General features: G+C 39.8%; 1 protein-coding gene across 2 annotated transcripts in view; it reads right to left on the bottom strand.

The window, feature by feature from the left end:
- nt5e (5'-nucleotidase, ecto (CD73)) overlaps window positions 1-14060 on the bottom strand; it is a 45234-nt gene extending 31174 nt beyond the window's left edge. Inside the window, exons 1-4 of one of the 2 annotated variants that reach the window (XM_060914034.1) lie at window positions 13665-14060; window positions 10434-10653; window positions 9496-9684; window positions 4499-4696 (exon numbers count right to left, since the gene is read on the bottom strand). In XM_060914034.1, the coding sequence (XP_060770017.1) occupies window positions 4499-4696; window positions 9496-9684; window positions 10434-10653; window positions 13665-14060 (1003 nt within the window). The remainder of the gene's footprint in view (window positions 1-4498; window positions 4697-9495; window positions 9685-10433; window positions 10654-13664) is intronic. The other variant, XM_060914033.1, reaches the window with a different exon arrangement.
- Window positions 14061-17310: the final 3250 nt, after the last annotated feature.

Genomic DNA, 17310 nt, shown 5'->3' with positions numbered 1-17310 from the left:
TAATAATTTTTTTTAAATAATATAGGAAAACAATGCAAAAAAAGATAAAAATCCAACCTTTAATTCAAGTGCATTTATTCAGTGGGAAAAAATCCCACATTAAGAAATAATTCTTTTACATGAAATCATGTGTGCCACAATTACTGGCACCCCTGATGTTAATACTTTGTACAACTCCCTTTTGCCAACAAGACAGCACTTAATATTCTCCTATAACATTTCACAAGATGGGAGAATACAGAGAGAGGGATATTCGACCATTCCTCTTTGCACAATCTCTCTAAATCATCCAGAGTCCTGGGTCCTCTCCTATGCACTCTCCTCTTCAGCTCACCCCACAGGTTTTCTATTGGGTTGAGGTCTGGGGACTGAGATGGCCATGGGAGGAGCTTGATTTTGTGTCTGGTGAACCATTTTTGTGTAAATTTGGCCCCATGTTTAGGGTCATTATCTTGCTGAAAGACCCAGTGACAACCCATCTTCAGCTTTCAGGCAGAGGCCACCAGATTTTGATTTAAAATGTTCTGGCATTTCAAAGAATTCATGATGCCATGCACCCTAACAAGGTTCCCGGGGCCTTTGGAAGAGAAACAGGCCCACAGCATCACCGATCCTCCTCCATACTTCACAGTGGGCATGAGGTGCTTTTCCGCATACTCATCTTTTGTGATGTATTAGAGTGGTTGTTGCCAAAAAAGCTCTATCTTGGTCTCATCTGACCAAAGCACACAGTCCCAGTTGAAGTCCCAGTACCGCTTAGCAAACTCCAGACGTTTGTTTCTCACGTAACTGAGAAAAGGCTTTTTCTGTGCATGCCTCCCAAACAGCTTGTTGGCATGTAGATAGCACCTGATGGTTGTTATGGAGACTTTGTGACCCCAAGATGCTACTTTTTGATGCAATTCTCTAACAGTGAGCTTTGGATAACTTTTTACTTCTCTTACTTCTCTTACCAACCTCCTCACTGATAAACTTGTATCCTCGTCCAGGCTTGTTTGCCACTGTTCCAGTTGTTTTAAACTTCTTGATGATTCCTCTGAATGTAGATATGGGCAGGTGTAGGTGAGTGGCTATTTTCTTGTAGCCGTTGCCTGACTAATGAAAGTCGACACACATCTGCCTTACTTGAATGGTGTGTTCTCTTGTCTTTCCCATGTTGAAGAGTGGATAAGAGAAATAGGCCTCTGTGTCACATCATATTTATACCCCAGGGAAACAGGATGTGATGAATTGCTAATTCAAGGTTCCTAGATACTCCGATCAGCTTTATAAACTACAGTAGAAATGACAGAAATGCTTCAATTACATTTATTTTCTAGGAATTGTTATGGGTGCCAATAATTGTGGAACAGGTGATTTTATGAAAAATAATTATTTCTTAGTCAGGGATTTTTTTTCATTCACTTGAGTTAAGGGTTACATTTTTCTACAATTTTCAGTGTGAGATTATGCTTCTGCAATAAAAATTGAATTTATTTTAAGGCTTTTAACATGTCTTAACCAGGGGTGCCAATAATTGTGGAGGGCGCTCTCTCTCTCTCTCTATATATATATATATATATATGTGTGTGTACATTACCACATATATGGATTGAGTATGGTGCAAATAGGTAACATACAAAAAAATAATAATAATAATAATAAAACCAGTGATCTGTAGCTAAGAGGTGAAAAGCGTACAAGCAGATGGGCCACAACTACAGTCCAATCAAATTTGAAATCACATGTGTGCACAGAATGTCATCTGAAAATACACCTTTGTTACACTTTGTCTTGAATGGACAACAGGCATAGCGGGTGCTGATGCTGATAAATAAAGAACAAGTGAGAGTGTGTCTCCAGTAACATGGCAGCATCAAAACTAGAGTGCTGGTAAGAAACTAACAAGCTCCTTTGTATCCTGCTAATCATGTTGGTATGAGTTGGTGGTGCTGGTGGTGACAGTATGATGGTATGGGTTAAGGTTACACTCCCTCACACCCAGTCAAGAACATCTGAACACTGTTGTTGATCTGTTCACAATATCTTAAGACACAACTACTTGTTTTTACTAGTCTAGCACTAATTAAAAAATACTCATTGTCTTTTCCTGTGTCTTTATGAATTGACAAAATATGGTACCAATATTCACAAATAATAGTACACAGATTAAGATCCATCCATCCATTATCTGTAGCTGCTTATCCTGTCCTACAGGGTCACAGGCAAGCTGGAGCCTATCCCAGCTGACTATGGGCGAGGGGTGGGGTACACCCTGGACAAGTCGCCAGAACATTACAGGGCTGACAAATAGACACAGACAACCATTCACACTCACATTCACATTCACACCTACGGTCAATTTAGAGCCTAGCCTGCATGTCTTTGGACCGCGGGAGAAACCGGAGCACCCGGGGGAAACCCACACGGACACGGGGAGAGCATGCAAACTCCACACAGAAAGGCCCTCATCGGCCGCTGGGCTCTAACCCAGGACCTTCTTGCTGCAAGGTGACAGTGCTAACCACTACACCACCATGCCGCCCACACAGATTAACAAACTGAGAAAAATTGGTTTCATGAGGTTTTCTGTACAGAAACCTTTTTTTTAAATGGAAGTCAGCACTTTGTAACCATTAGAGGTAAGAATGTCTCACCACAGGAAAGTCTTCAGGACAGGCAGTTTTGTGTTTTCTGGTCTATATTAGCTAAATGGATTAATAGGATGACTTCTTTAATTTAAAAAAATGGTAATCACTAGCAGTGATTGGCTTCACGACATGAAGTTATTGTAAAACGTCCCATCACACCACTTATTGTTGGTTACATTTCTACAACAGCAGACTTTTCATTCTTTGACACGTCTATTTATCTGCTAAGAAGTTGGCTCACTAAATTTGTTTTCACAATAAACATTTGCATTTGTATTGTACTATTCAAGCTGTTATTGTATTATCTGTAGGTATGTAACGATATACAGTATCATTTGACAATAACTTGCAATACACTTTTATGACAATTCAAATTGATGAAATAAATGAATCACAATTATTATCAGGCTGCTTAATCCCTTAGTTATTCCTATCTGTAACTGTTCTGTTTAGACAGCATAACATACAATAGTGGGAATAGGTGACTTCACTGTATGTCAGAAGTAACACAGTGCTAATGCTGCAATAGCACACAAAAAACAGATCTAAAATGGGAAAGAGTTGTTTTGCGACTGACGGTACAAACAGATTTAACAAGCTATCAGATCTCTCTCTTTAAAGACTGCTGAAAGTTAAAGAACAGCAAGGTAATTCAAATTTTCATAAAAGTTTATTAAGAAAAGGCCTATTTGTTATTAAACTTTTTCCATTTTTAATAAAAGGAATATTTTAGTTAATAGACCTTTTCAACCTTTAAAATGGGTGTAAATGGATATTAAGAAAAAAAAGTTTTTTTATTTAAATTTAACACAAGGAATATTTAAGTTGATAAAGAATAGTTTTGGGTAATAAGATTTTCTTAATTTTTTTTTTTAAATATTGTGGGGAAATCAAATCGTGAATCCAATATCATGAATCAAATCGAATTGTGAATTGGGTGAATCGTTACATGCCTAATTATCTGTTATGTTAATTCCTTCTAGATCGAATAAATACATTGTGACAAAATCATCATCATAAACTGTTGAGAAGGTTAAAAAAATGTCTGACATTCAGAAAGAACAAACACACTGTTTTGAACTTCTGAACTTTTCTTCTTCAAATGCCAAATGGTTTCACTTTCTGCTGAACTTCATCGGCTTCACTTCACTTCCTCTGGAAACATTGTGGACAACAAGGCAAGTTCTACTATCTATATCATATGGTTTATATATAATCTAAAACATTTAAGACATTTTGTCTATTTGCAAAATGTGAAAATGTGAAAGCACTAACATTGGTAATGTGTTTAGAAAACAATAATTAAGACCTCATGTTAGTCTGAATCAGATGCATACATGTCAACCTATATAGAATGTCCGTATTTTATACGGATTTGATTCAATAAACGTAGTATACGGGCGTACAAATAAAGTTATACGGATTCTTTAAAAAAAAAAACTTCAATATTTATTTAGAGCTATAATCAATTCCCACGATGATAAAAGAGCGCATAACATTTACACTTTGTGTTTTTGTCAAACATTGGAGCTTTGTATTCATTCTGAAGGTTTATTGTTATTAATATTGAATAAAAAGTAACTGGGATATATCATTGTTAATTATCATTCAAATTTTAGGTAAATTATTTTAATTTGCATCTTATAAGGCTTTTATAAGGGAAATAAGGATTTTGAAAGTTGGTTATACAGGTTTGATTGACCAAAGGTTGACATGTATGCAGATGGATGAGGAGACCTCATTTTGTACTGGACTTTACCTCTCCAACTTGTACATCAGGACACATTCACATTATCACTGCATATTACCTAAACTGAGAAACATGAACGCTGTCTAATAAAAGCCTCACATATCATTCCAGCACTCACCTTCAGCTATTTTGCTATCCAGGAGGATTGGATTTCCTACGGCTTTTAACACGTTTCCAGCAGCATCAAAAGTCACTTTAAGATTGCCGAGGTATTTCCCAAAAGCGTACGCCTGGACCACTGGCACCTGGTGACCATCGTCAGACCGTACCATGAATGGGTAGGGTCCTGCCGGAACCTCAGAGGATGGAGGAGTCCCTGCATACACACACACACATTTTTGAATACATATAATAACAATGTATAAAAATAATTGTCTTCTTTTTGCAAAACAAACTTGAAACAGCATACTATCATTAACTGTTATTGCCTATAATTTAGTAGTGTGCACACGATTGTTCTTCTTAAAGGAACAGTCCACCGTACTTCCATAATGAAATATGCTCTTATCTGAATTGAGACGAGCTGCTCCGTACCTCTCCGAGCTTTGTGCGACCTCCCAGTCAGTCAGACGCAGTCAGACGCGCTGTCATTCCTGTTAGCAATGTAGCTAGGCTCAGCATGGCCAACGGTATTTTTTGGGGCTGTAGTTAGATGCGACCAAACTCTTCCGCGTTTTTCCTGTTTACATAGGTTTATATGACCAGTGATATGAAAAAAGTTCAGTTACACAAATTGAAACGTAGCGATTTTCTATGCTATGGAAAGTCCGCACGATAATGACAGGCGTACTAACACCTTCTGCGCGCTTCGGCAGCGCATTGATATCTGAGCTCCGTATCAATGTGCTCTCGAAGTGCGCAGAAGGTGTTAGTACGCCTGTCATTATAGTGCGGACTTTCCATAGCATAGAAAATCGCTACGTTTCAATTTGTGTAACTGAACTTGTTTCATATCACTGGTCATATAAACCTATGTAAACAGGAAAAACGCGGAAGAGTTTGGTCGCATCTAACTACAGCCCCAAAAAATACCATTGGCCATGCTGAGCCTCGCTACATTGCTAACAGGAGTGACAGCGCGTCTGACTGCGTCTGACTGACTGGGAGGTCGCGCAAAGCTCGGAGAGGTACGGACCAGCTCGTCTCAATTCAGATAAGAGCATATTTCATTATGGAAGTACGGTGGACTGTTCCTTTAAGTTTACTTATTCTGCCTTATTCCGACACGTTTTTTGGATCCACTACTCCCCCTAGGGCATTCGAGATAGAGACACCGTTCCAACTCTGAGACGTCTGGCCCAAAGTGGTGTAGTGTGCTTGTATACAGCTTTTGGATCAACGCACCCGTTCTCTTGTTCTTGTCATTTTTCTTTTGTTCTTTTTCCCATAGAGAATGAATAGGGCTCATGAATCGAATCGTCCTACTTGGACACGCTCCATCGCCGATGCACCAAACCTCATGTGATACTTCAGGCCAACTCCCCCGACACATACATGTAATTGGTTCTGATTCGCACTCATATTTTTCCTTTCTTTTTGCTCAAGCCTTTTTCCTCCATAGGCTTGCATTGATTTTTGGCCCCATTGAAAATGAATGGTGTTTCAGGAGAAAAACTTTCACTCTCCATCAATTTTTTTAACCAAGTGACCAAACTTTAAGAAACTTCACTTCATGCCTCAGGCCAAGTCCCCGCACAGATCCATCCCCTCATCTGAGACCTGCACTCATCTTTTCCTTGGTTTTCACACATCTCTTTTTACCTCCATAGGCTTCCATTGATTTTTGGCCCCATTCAAATGAATGGAGTTTTGCTCAGTAACACTTCACCACACAGCCACCAAACTTCATATGGCACCTCAGGCCAAATCACCCATCATACACATGATATCGGTTCTGACCCGCACTCGTCTTTGTCTTGCCTTTCATCCGTCCATTTTTTTCTCCATTTTGCCGCTAATCAATGGAAGCTTGACTGAGTCATTCCTCCCTCCCCCATAGGTGATGATGCATTTGGCAAGGATCTGCTCATTTGAGACTTTGACAGCAAATCAACTTCAACTCAATGGCCACTTTATTAGGAATACTTACACGCACACACGATAGCAATTAGCGTATAAGCATTTACATGTTACCATGCTAGCTGTTAGCATGTTACCCATTACGATATCATGCCTGCTGTTAGCTCGGGAGTTGTTAGCATGTTCACCATTAGCATGTTATCATGAGAGCTGTTAACATATTAGGATTAGCATGGTAGCATGCAGAATTCGCATGTTTGCTGTTAGCGAGTTCGCCTGAGCATGTTAGCATACTAACTGTTAGCATGTTAGCTGTTAGCATGTCACCCTCAGCGTGTTAGCATGCTAAAAGTTAACATACTAGTCATTAGCATGTTAGCTGTTAGCATGATAGCTGTCAGTATATTAGCCTTAAAGTGTTAGAATTTTAACAAATAGCATGTTAATCATTAGCATGTTAGAATGCTAGCTGTTAGCATGTTATCTATTAGCATGTTAGCATTAACATGTTAACATGCTAGCTTTTAGCATGTTAGTATGCTGTTAGCATGTTAGTATGCTAACTGTTAGCATGTTAGTATGCTAACTGTTAGCATGTTAGTATGCTAACTGTTAGCATGCTAGTTGTTAGCATGTTGGCATTAGCATGTTGGCATGCTAGCTTTTAGCATGCTAGCATGATAGCTGCTCTGCTACAGCTCAGCAAGCACACTTTGCATTTTCTCTGTGGAAATGCAGTCTAGTTATGTTTGTCAACACACAGTGGAAAGATATGGCTAATTTTCTCAAACTAAGCTGTGTAAGCACTTACAACAGTCTCTTTAAACACACAGGGAGATCCTAAACTGCTACACAATCCTGTCATATTTTTCATATCACGTTTCATCATTTTCATGGGTGAAAGTACAACCCCGATTCCAAAAAACTTGGGACAAAGTACAAATTGTAAATAAAAACGGAATACAATGATGTGGAAGTTTCAAAATTCCATATTTTATTCAGAATAGAATATAGATGACATCAAATGTTTAAACTGAGAAAATGTATCATTTAAAGAGAAAAATTAGGTGATTTTAAATTTCATGACAACAACACATCTCAAAAAAGTTGGGACAAGGCCATGTTTACCACTGTGAGACATCCCCTTTTCTCTTTACAACAGTCTGTAAACGTCTGGGGACTGAGGAGACAAGTTGCTCAAGTTTAGGGATAGGAATGTTAACCCATTCTTGTCTAATGTAGGATTCTAGTTGCTCAACTGTCTTGGGTCTTTTTTGTCGTATCTTCCGTTTTATGATGCGCCAAATGTTTTCTATGGGTGAAAGATCTGGACTGCAGGCTGGCCAGTTCAGTTTCCGGACCCTTCTTCTACACAGCCATGATGCTGTAATTGATGCAGTATGTGGTTTGGCATTGTCATGTTGGAAAATGCAAGGTCTTCCCTGAAAGAGACGTCATCTGGTTGGGAGTATATGTTGGTCTAGAACCTGGATATACCTTTCAGCATTGATGGTGTCTTTCTAGATGTGTAAGCTGCCCATGCCACACGCACTAATGCAACCCCATACCATCAGAGATGCAGGCTTCTGAACTGAGCGCTGATAACAACTTGGGTCGTCCTTCTCCTCTTTAGTCCGAATGACACGGCGTCCCTGATTTCCATAAAGAACTTCAAATTTTGATTTGTCTGACCACAGAACAGTTTTCCACTTTGCCACAGTCCATTTTAAATGAGCCTTGGCCCAGAGAAGACATCTGCGCTTCTGGATCATGTTTAGATACGGCTTCTTCTTTGAACTGTAGAGTTTTAGCTGGCAATGGCGGATGGCACAGTGAATTGTGTTCACAGATAATGTTCTCTGGAAATATTCCTGAGCCCATTTTGTGATTTCCAATACAGAAGCATGCCTGTATGTGATGCAGTGCCGTCTAAGGGCCCGAAGATCACGGGCACCCGGTATGGTTTTCCGGCCTTGACCCTTACGCACAGAGATTCTTCCAGATTCTCTGAATCTTTTGATGATATTATGCACTGTAGATGATGGTATGTTGAAACTCTTTGCAATTTTACACTGTCGAACTCCTTTCTGATATTGCTCCACTATTTGTCGGCGCAGAATTAGGTGGATTGGTGATCCTCTTCCCATCTTTACTTCTGAGAGCCGCTGCCACTCCAAGATGCTCTTTTTATACCCAGTCATGTTAATGACCTATTGCCAATTGACCTAATGAGTTGCAATTTGGTCCTCCAGCTGTTCCTTTTTTGTACCTTTAACTTTTCCAGCCTCTTATTGCCCCTGTCCCAACTTTTTTGAGATGTGTTGCTGTCATGAAATTTCAAATGAGCCAATATTTGGCATGAAATTTCAAAATGTCTCACTTTCGACATGTCATATGTTGTCTATGTTCTATTGTGAATACAATATCAGTTTTTGAGATTTGCAAATTATTGCATTCCGTTTTTATTTACAATTTGTACTTTGTCCCAACTTTTTTGGAATCGGGGTTCTAAGTTGACTTTATTTTCAGCACATCTATTCTTCTTACAAAATACAGCTACTAAGAGAAAGAAAAAGAGCTAGCAAATGCATATCATGATAATATTTTTAATGAGTGGATAATAAATATTATAGTAGATGGAACAGCTTGATACAGCTGTGTTTCTGCCATATCAGATGTATCACTGAAAAGTGACTCATCTGACTGGACTGCATTACTGGAAAATGTGATTACTCCACCATGAAGTTAGAACAAAAGCATGCAGTGCAGTGGGTCACGTTACAAATATCATTGCGCAGTGGTTCTCTGAAAAGCCTGGGATGGTACAATTTTGCACAATAGTCAACAGAAATGAATAAGCAAACAAACAGAAAACATCCTGCACTCTCACTGCTGTATCATTCATTTAAAATCTGAAAAAGTGTTGATGGGGTTTGTTTTGCAGCGATACCAGGACTAACAGGATCCACAGACTTTACTTGCAAAAAGATTTCATTTTGTCTGTCAACAACAATAATTTCATCAGACTCTGAATGTTGATAATGTGTTAGATTATAGCATAGACACTGCTTCCGTGCAAAACATTTCAATATGTACCTGTGAATAAAAAAGTGTTGGTGTGTCCTCCAATCACCACATCCACATCACGGACCTTTCTGGCGATCTCTATGTCCATTTCAAATCCAGAATGGCCGAGAGCAATGATCTTGTTAATGCCCAGAGTGGTGAGTTTGTTCACCTCATGCTCCAAGACAGCGACCTCCTCCTCAAAACGCAGGTACGGCCCTGAGGCCACAAGGAACAAAATAATCCTCAAAAAACTTGAACTAAACCAAGATACGCAGTGACCCTTGTTTTATTATTGATGACATTTGTAATCCTAATTCTCATCTCATTATCTCTAGCCGCTTTATCCTGTTCTACAGGGTCACAGGCAAGCTGGAGCCTATCCCAGCTGACTACGGGCGAAAGGCGGGGTATACCCTGGACAAGTCGCCAGATCATCCTAATTTTCATGTTAAATTTTTAAATAAAGGATGATAGTCGAAATTGCAGTAAGGTAAATAAAATCCTTAACATTATCAATAAAATGCATATTAAATTATAAACTTGTCTTTTAATACAATTTACAATTAAAGCAAAATAAATAAACCAAAAATTAATATACGGATAGACTAATTACAAGGACGTGTTATGAATCATACGTGAATCATAAGAAAACTTTATGAAAGGACGAATCAAGGTAAAGAATTATGAATGAGTCAATCACAATTAAGCATTATGAACAAAGCATTCTAAAAAAAAGTGAACCACAATAAAAGCATTAAAAATGAGTGAATCATAATAAAGCATTATGAACCAGTAAATCAGGGTAAAGCATTAAGAAAGCATAAATCAAAATAAAGCATCAGGATGGAGCAAATGAAACAACATATTATGAAAGTGTGAATCACAATAAAGCGTTAACAACATGAGAATGTTTTTTTTGTTAATTAATCAATCATCTTAATAAGAATAATAGATTATCAAAGTACCTGGCAATGACAGAGCTGGTGTCTCCCTGGATGTGTATCCCACTATACCGATTTTCTCAGAGCCAACAGTGAAAATTTTCGAAGGTAAATAATATCCACTAATTTGTGATGCAACAGGTTCAGTAGCTTTGATGTTAGCACTGAGCACGGTGCAGTTCACACTCTGGAGGAAGGGCTTCAGTCCATCCACCCCATTGTCAAACTCGTGGTTTCCTAGAGCCTACAAAGTGGAATCGCCAAATAAATAAATGGGTCAAGAATCAATGAGGTTTCGAGCGTCATACCTCATTTTGCTTCCCAAAACAAATTTCAAGATGAACAATAGTACAATTCTGGAACAGAACGGTGAAACCACTGATAATTAAATTAATCAAAATGGAATCCCAAACTTATGTTCAATAGATTTAAACAAAAACTTCCAAAGCGTTAACGTCACTATACTCTGCAGACAATAAATACAACCATCTAGATAATCCGGAAGCAGCAACCTGAGAGACCTAAAACCAGCTGTGCCCAACCTGCTCAAAGATCCACTGCCGTAAATAAGTGAGGTCCAACTGCAAATCTTTCACGCTTATTACAGCCAAGAATTGAGGTCCAACTCTAAATCTTCCATGCTTATTACAGCTATTCAAAAGCTTGATAAACATCAAAGGCTTCATTGGATGTTGGTTGGGGCTTTAGTTAAAAACTCTGCGTGACGCATTAATTCCAGGAACAGGACAACATGCTCTTGGAAACGGCTTTTGGAAAATGCAACCCGCGTGGGAGAAAACGCCTTCAGTGTTTGCACGAGATTGGTGTCCCAAACCACAAGTCGAAAACGTGCTGGCCACTAATGAGTGACTGGAGGTACTTCCAGAAGTCAAACCAAGTCCACTAGCTTATCAGCACCCTAATATTTTCCAAGGCTATACCCTTAACAACAGTGTTAACAGCAATAACATCCTCCTCTGGTAATGATCATGGCTTCTGTGGAGATGACATGTCCTTGATAAGGTCGATGTCACAACTCAACATTCCCAAGTGCATGTTTTCACTATCGCCAAAATAAACCAGCGTTTGAGAATATGACTTGAGCTTTTTTGTGGAAAAAAAACCCCAAAACAGATAAGCTAATCTTTGTTTCTGTATTTTATTGTAGTTTATTTTAGTGTTCTCTTTTGCTCTGCTCACACACTTTTTCTCTCTCTTCTCTTCTGGTAAATTACATAAATCAATCCACACCCACATCAGTGGTCACACCCTGGCACTGCTGCAGTCATTCCTAATTCAGGATCTCCCTTTGGAAAGACTTTTGTTACACAGTTTTAATGCAAATGTACTTGGCTTGTCCAAAGTTGGCTCACCCACACAATCTAAACAATTAAAAAAGATAAAATTGTTTTCGATGTAGAGATCTTCTTATCCCAGGTTAAGAATTTATCTTACACCCAAACAAACTATCATGTGTCATTTACAGCTATAATCTCACAAATGACTGGATAGCAAGTACTTTTCTTAGAGTTATGTGTTAAATTCTCAAATCTGATTGGTGAGAAGGTCTCATCCCATTCTCATCTCATTATCTCAAGCCGCTTTATCCTTCTACAGGGTCGCAGGCAAGCTGGAGCCTATCCCAGCTGACTACGGGCGAAAGGCGGGGTACACCCTGGACAAGTCGTCAGGTCATCACAGGGCTGACACATAGACACAGACAACCATTCACACTCACATTCACACCTACGGTCAATTTAGAGTCACCAGTTAACCTAACCTGCATGTCTTTGGACTGTGGGGGAAACCGGAGCACCCGGAGGAAACCCACGCGGAGAACATGCAAACTCCACACAGAAAGGCCCTCGCCGGCCCCGGGGCTCAAACCCAGGACCTTCTTGCTGTGAGGCGACAGCGCTAACCACTACACCACCGTGCCACCCTGGTGAGAAGGTATTAATTAATTTTCCAGAACAGCAGCTCTGACAGTACCACCAGTCTGACTGAAATCCCAGGTTTGTATGAATGCACTTCTTTCTAACACTTTACTGTTTCTATAATAGCAATATACACAGACTTACATGCCGGGTACGCCATATCTAATTTTTAAAAAAGTGCTGCGAGTTAACAAAGAAGACCTATAATTTTTCCCCCCGTCCGTTTTTCATCATGGGGCGTTGAGCTTTGCAGTTTCTCAGTAACATAAGCTGTATTTTTCTAAATATCTAATTTGCTTCAATAAAGAGAGAGAGGGAGAGAAAGAGAGAATATAAAGAACTTCTCTCGTTGATGTTCAACAATATTAAATGCAACATCCATCCATTATCTGTAATCACTTATCCTGTTCTACAGGGTCGCAGGCAAGCTGGAGCCTATCCCAGCTGACTATGGGCGAGAGACAGGGTACACCCTGGACAAATCATTGCAGGCCTGATACATAGAAACAACCAACCATTCACACTCACATTCACACCTACGGTCAATTTAGAGCCACCAGTTAGCCTAACCTGCATGTCTTTGGACTGTGGGGGGAAACCGGAGCACCTGGAGGAAACCCACGCAGACACGGGGAGAACATACAAACTCCACACAGAAAGGCCCTCGCTGGCCGCTGGGCTCAAACCCAGGACCTTCTTGCTGTGAGGTGACAGTGCTAACCACTACACTATCGTGCCGCCGCATTAAATGCAACAGTAAAGTGTAAATTCTGAGCCAAAGAAGGATGAGGTAAACCTATCCTCCATCCATGAGGAGCCTCTTTATCATCATAAATCTTTCAGTAGGATCCAAAGAGGGTCCTCATGGATATGTGCCATGGATAATTCCATGCCAATACTACTACTACTACAAAAAAAAAAAAAAAAGTATTGCAGCTTACATTGTTGACTTCTATGAAGTCTGGTCTGATCCTAAGAGACTTTAAATTACAAGGTGTTACTGAACCATCTAATTTAAAGGGAGTATGTTTCACCCAACTGCACTGCACAGAGAAAATAAAGCACGCTTTATTTACTTCATAGTTTATATGATAAATTATTCGTAAAAAAGTTTCTTTTTACATACATCTTGCTTTTTTATATAGATAGTATCTGTCTTGTACAAATCAATCCTTTTTTAAAAAATCTTATCTGCAAGTTTTGTTTATATAAAATGAATAAAGGAGTAATCCCCTGCAGCGTTCCAGATGTTAACTATGTCATGCACAGTGCGATTGAAACATCAATAACAGCTGTCCAGGCTGTTTATAGCACTTACCATGGCATCGTAGCCGAGCTTGTTCATGAAGTGCGCCGCCTCTTTGCCTTTATAGTAGTTGAACCACACGGTGCCCTGGAACTGATCCCCGGCGTCTAACAGAAGCACGTTCTTTTCGCTCTGTCGGATCTCTTTGATCTTGGTGAAACGCCGAGCCACACCGGCGAAGCAGCTGCCCTTCGTGCACTTGCCCGAGTCCTTGCTGGTCTCTTCGACGCGCGCGTGCACGTCGTTCGTGTGCAGAAGTGTGAGCTCCCAGTTTGCCGCCACGAGCCTCCAGCTTGCGCACAGCAGCAGCAGGAGCAGCGCGCGCCCTGTCGTCAAGTTGCGCATTCCGTGGCGAGCCAGGGTTTCGCAGCGCAAGGGTGAGTGCAATGCGTAAACACTACGTAGCATCGAGCCTAAATGCAGCGCGCGAGTAGGAGGAGAGGAACAAGAATGGGAGGTTTCTTTGTGCCATTTAACGGAATAGTGATGACTAACAAAACGGTGTAGTCCGGGAGCCAAAGGCCCAAATTTGGCTGAACCTGGCTTCGTCGGTTAAAGTTTTTTTTTTTTTTGCTGTTTGTTGTTGTCCAAGGTCTACTCATTAAGATAAGAGAGGGTGCCCGGTGATATCCCTTGGGCAATTCCGGATATTGGCCCTTTATTGCTGGATGTGCTGCAGTCATAGCCTAAATTCTGACATTTTGACATTCTTCACTTTATGTTCACCAAAGTCTATATATCATACTTATTTTTGTGTTTGTTAACATAATAGGATGAGTTTAAGGCCTGGGGGTGGGGTTCCAGCCATGGTTGGGGGTGTGGCCATGCAATTAGGGGCGGGGCTTATACCAAAAAGCCCTTTATTACTCTATTACTTTGGTTGTTAATGCAAGCCTTAAATTATTAGGCATACACTCCATTGTCATCCTTGTGTTTACTTCTGCAGGGGCATATGAGGGGCACAATTAGCTAATTCAAGCCAACTTGTGTAGCTATCTTGCTAACTCTGTCAATCACACTGCCCCCAAAAGATCACAGCACGCATAAGCTAAGCAGAGAAACTATTTGACTGTAATCATGAAAGAGCAGTGACATGTACTCACTGCTCACCAGTGAACTAGACCCATAGTTTCACAACACTGGCTAGCACACCCAACTCTCACCTAGTAAATGCTAGTCACTGATTTTTTTTAAGCTAATACATTAAGCTAATAGATTGCTTATTTTAACGATATTGACTGTTGAAATAGTAATGTCCCTGGTTCCCTAGTAAAATTCAGGGCATTGTCCCCGATTATCATCTCAAAAGTCTGTTAACCTTACCCTCACCCCCACTCCAAACCACACTGCTTGTGGACTGAGAGTCATGTGCACTAGCCAGTCCACTGACTAGCACGACTTTTAAAACGTTGGGCAGTAAGGTTTCCTTAAGCTAATACATTAAGCTAATAGATTGCTTATTTTAACGATATTGACTGTTGAAATAGTAATGTTCCTTGAAATAGTAATTGTCCCCAATTCACCCCCACTCCAAACCACACTGCTCTTCCACTGACTAGCACGACTTTTAAAACATTGGGGAGTAAGGTTTACTTAACATTCTCCTCTGTACTAGCTGGCATCCAGTACATAAGCATATTTTTACAGACACTAAGCAATGGCAAAGGGTTTAGAGGGTTTTTTTTTCATCTGAACTCTTAGTTCTTTCCTTAAATAGTTTTTGTGTTTTGTGTGTGCGTTTGCATACTGTATGTAATTATTTTACATAATTATTGCTCATTAGTGTGTGTGCATGTGTATGTGTGTGCGTGTGCATGCATGCATGCACGTACATGCTTTATGTACTGTAGTTCTTGTATCAAAATTGTTAATTTTGCAAATTTATGAAAGGGTCAATTACACGTTTGACTAATTTGAATGACAGTAAAGCATGAATACTGTACAGCCAATTTGGTTAATTGAAAATCAGTATCTTTTGCTATTCTTGTGTGTGTGTGCGCATGCTGTATATGCCATTTTGCATGCTTGATATATTGCATACTGTAGTTTTACATAGTGGATCACTGGTGTGAGTGTATATGCATGCTGTATATAGTTATATTGCATGCTGTATATAGTTCTTTTACATAGTGGATCACTGGTGTGAATGTATATGCATGCTGTATATATTTCTGTTTCATGCTGTATATACAGTAGTTCTTTTACATAGTGGATCACTGGTGTGAGTGTATGCATGCTGTATATAGTTCTATTGCATGCTGTAGTTCTTTTACATAGTGGATCACTGGTGTGAGTGTATACATGCTGTATATAGTTCGTTTACATAGTGGATCATTGGTGTGAGTGTATGCATGCTGTATATAGTTCTTTTACATAGTTATTGGTCATTAGTGTGTGTGTGTGTGTGTGTGTGTGTGTGTGTGTGTGTGTGTGTGTGTGTGCATGCTGTATATAGTTCTTTTGCATGCTGTATAGTTCTTACATAGATATTGATCATTATTTTGTATTAACTGTAGAGTTTATGTAATACTTGTATAAAAATCGCTAATTTGGAAAAGTTATGAAAGGGTTAATTAATCCACATTTGATGTATTTGAATGACAAATATAGAGAAAAATGTGAATACCTATCAGATACAGCCAACTTGGTGCATTTAATATCAGTATTTACACTGATATTATTTTTTTTTGTATTTTCTTCCATTATTTGGGCATATAGGGCATTAAAGGGTTAATATATTAAATTGCCCAAGGGATATCACCGGGCACCCTCTTAAATCTTGAAGAGCTACCTCAAATCTATAAGATAAAGCAAAAAAAAAAACTTTAACCAAAAATTCCGGGTCCGACCCCATGGCTCCCGGACTAGGTGGCCACGTTTAACAAACTGAATGTTCTTAACCCTTTAGATCAAACATGCATAACAAAGTCATTTGAGGAAACAGGTCATGTTCATGAAAAGTGCACAAACAGTCTGGTCGAAAGTATGTGAACAGTTCTTAATCACACCCACATGGGCCTTCCCTTAAACCATCCATCCATCCATTATCTGTCAATTCAAGTTTATTCGTATAGCGCTTTTAACAATAGACATTGTCCCAAAGCAGCTTTACAGAATCTGAATGACCCAAGACATGAGCCAGTTTTATCTCTAATCTATCTCTAATGAGCAAGCCTGTGGCGACGGTGGCAAGGAAAAACTCCCTCAGACGACACGAGGAAGAAACCTCAAGAGGAACCAGACTCAAAAGGGAACCCGTCCTCATTTGGGCAACAACAGACAACATTAACAGTTTTAACATGAAGTCAGTTTCGTTGATGTTATAAACTCTTCATTGATGGAAACTTGAGTGCAAAACTGTTCATGACAGCCGCAGTCCTAAAGTTAGCAAGTCAGCTATAGTCCTCAGCCATACAGTAAAAGCATTACTGTAAGTGTCCAGAGCGTCTTCCAAGTGTGACTTTCAACTGTCCATATGGGACCATCCTCCACAGGAGCGATGTGATGAGACTCCAGCCAGACGTAGGGCACCAAGATGGATCAGGCAGGTCTGAGGAGCAGAACAAGTCAACATCTCGATCTCAGGATTGACATGTAACTCAGAGGGACAGATTGGGGGGGGGCACATGAGAAACTTGGACTGTCGTGGAGGGCCGAA

The sequence above is a fragment of the Neoarius graeffei genome, chromosome 2 (genome assembly GCF_027579695.1).
Source record: "Neoarius graeffei isolate fNeoGra1 chromosome 2, fNeoGra1.pri, whole genome shotgun sequence".
NCBI classification, from domain to species: Eukaryota; Metazoa; Chordata; class Actinopteri; order Siluriformes; family Ariidae; genus Neoarius; species Neoarius graeffei.
This window is presented reverse-complemented; position numbering and strand designations above follow the sequence as displayed.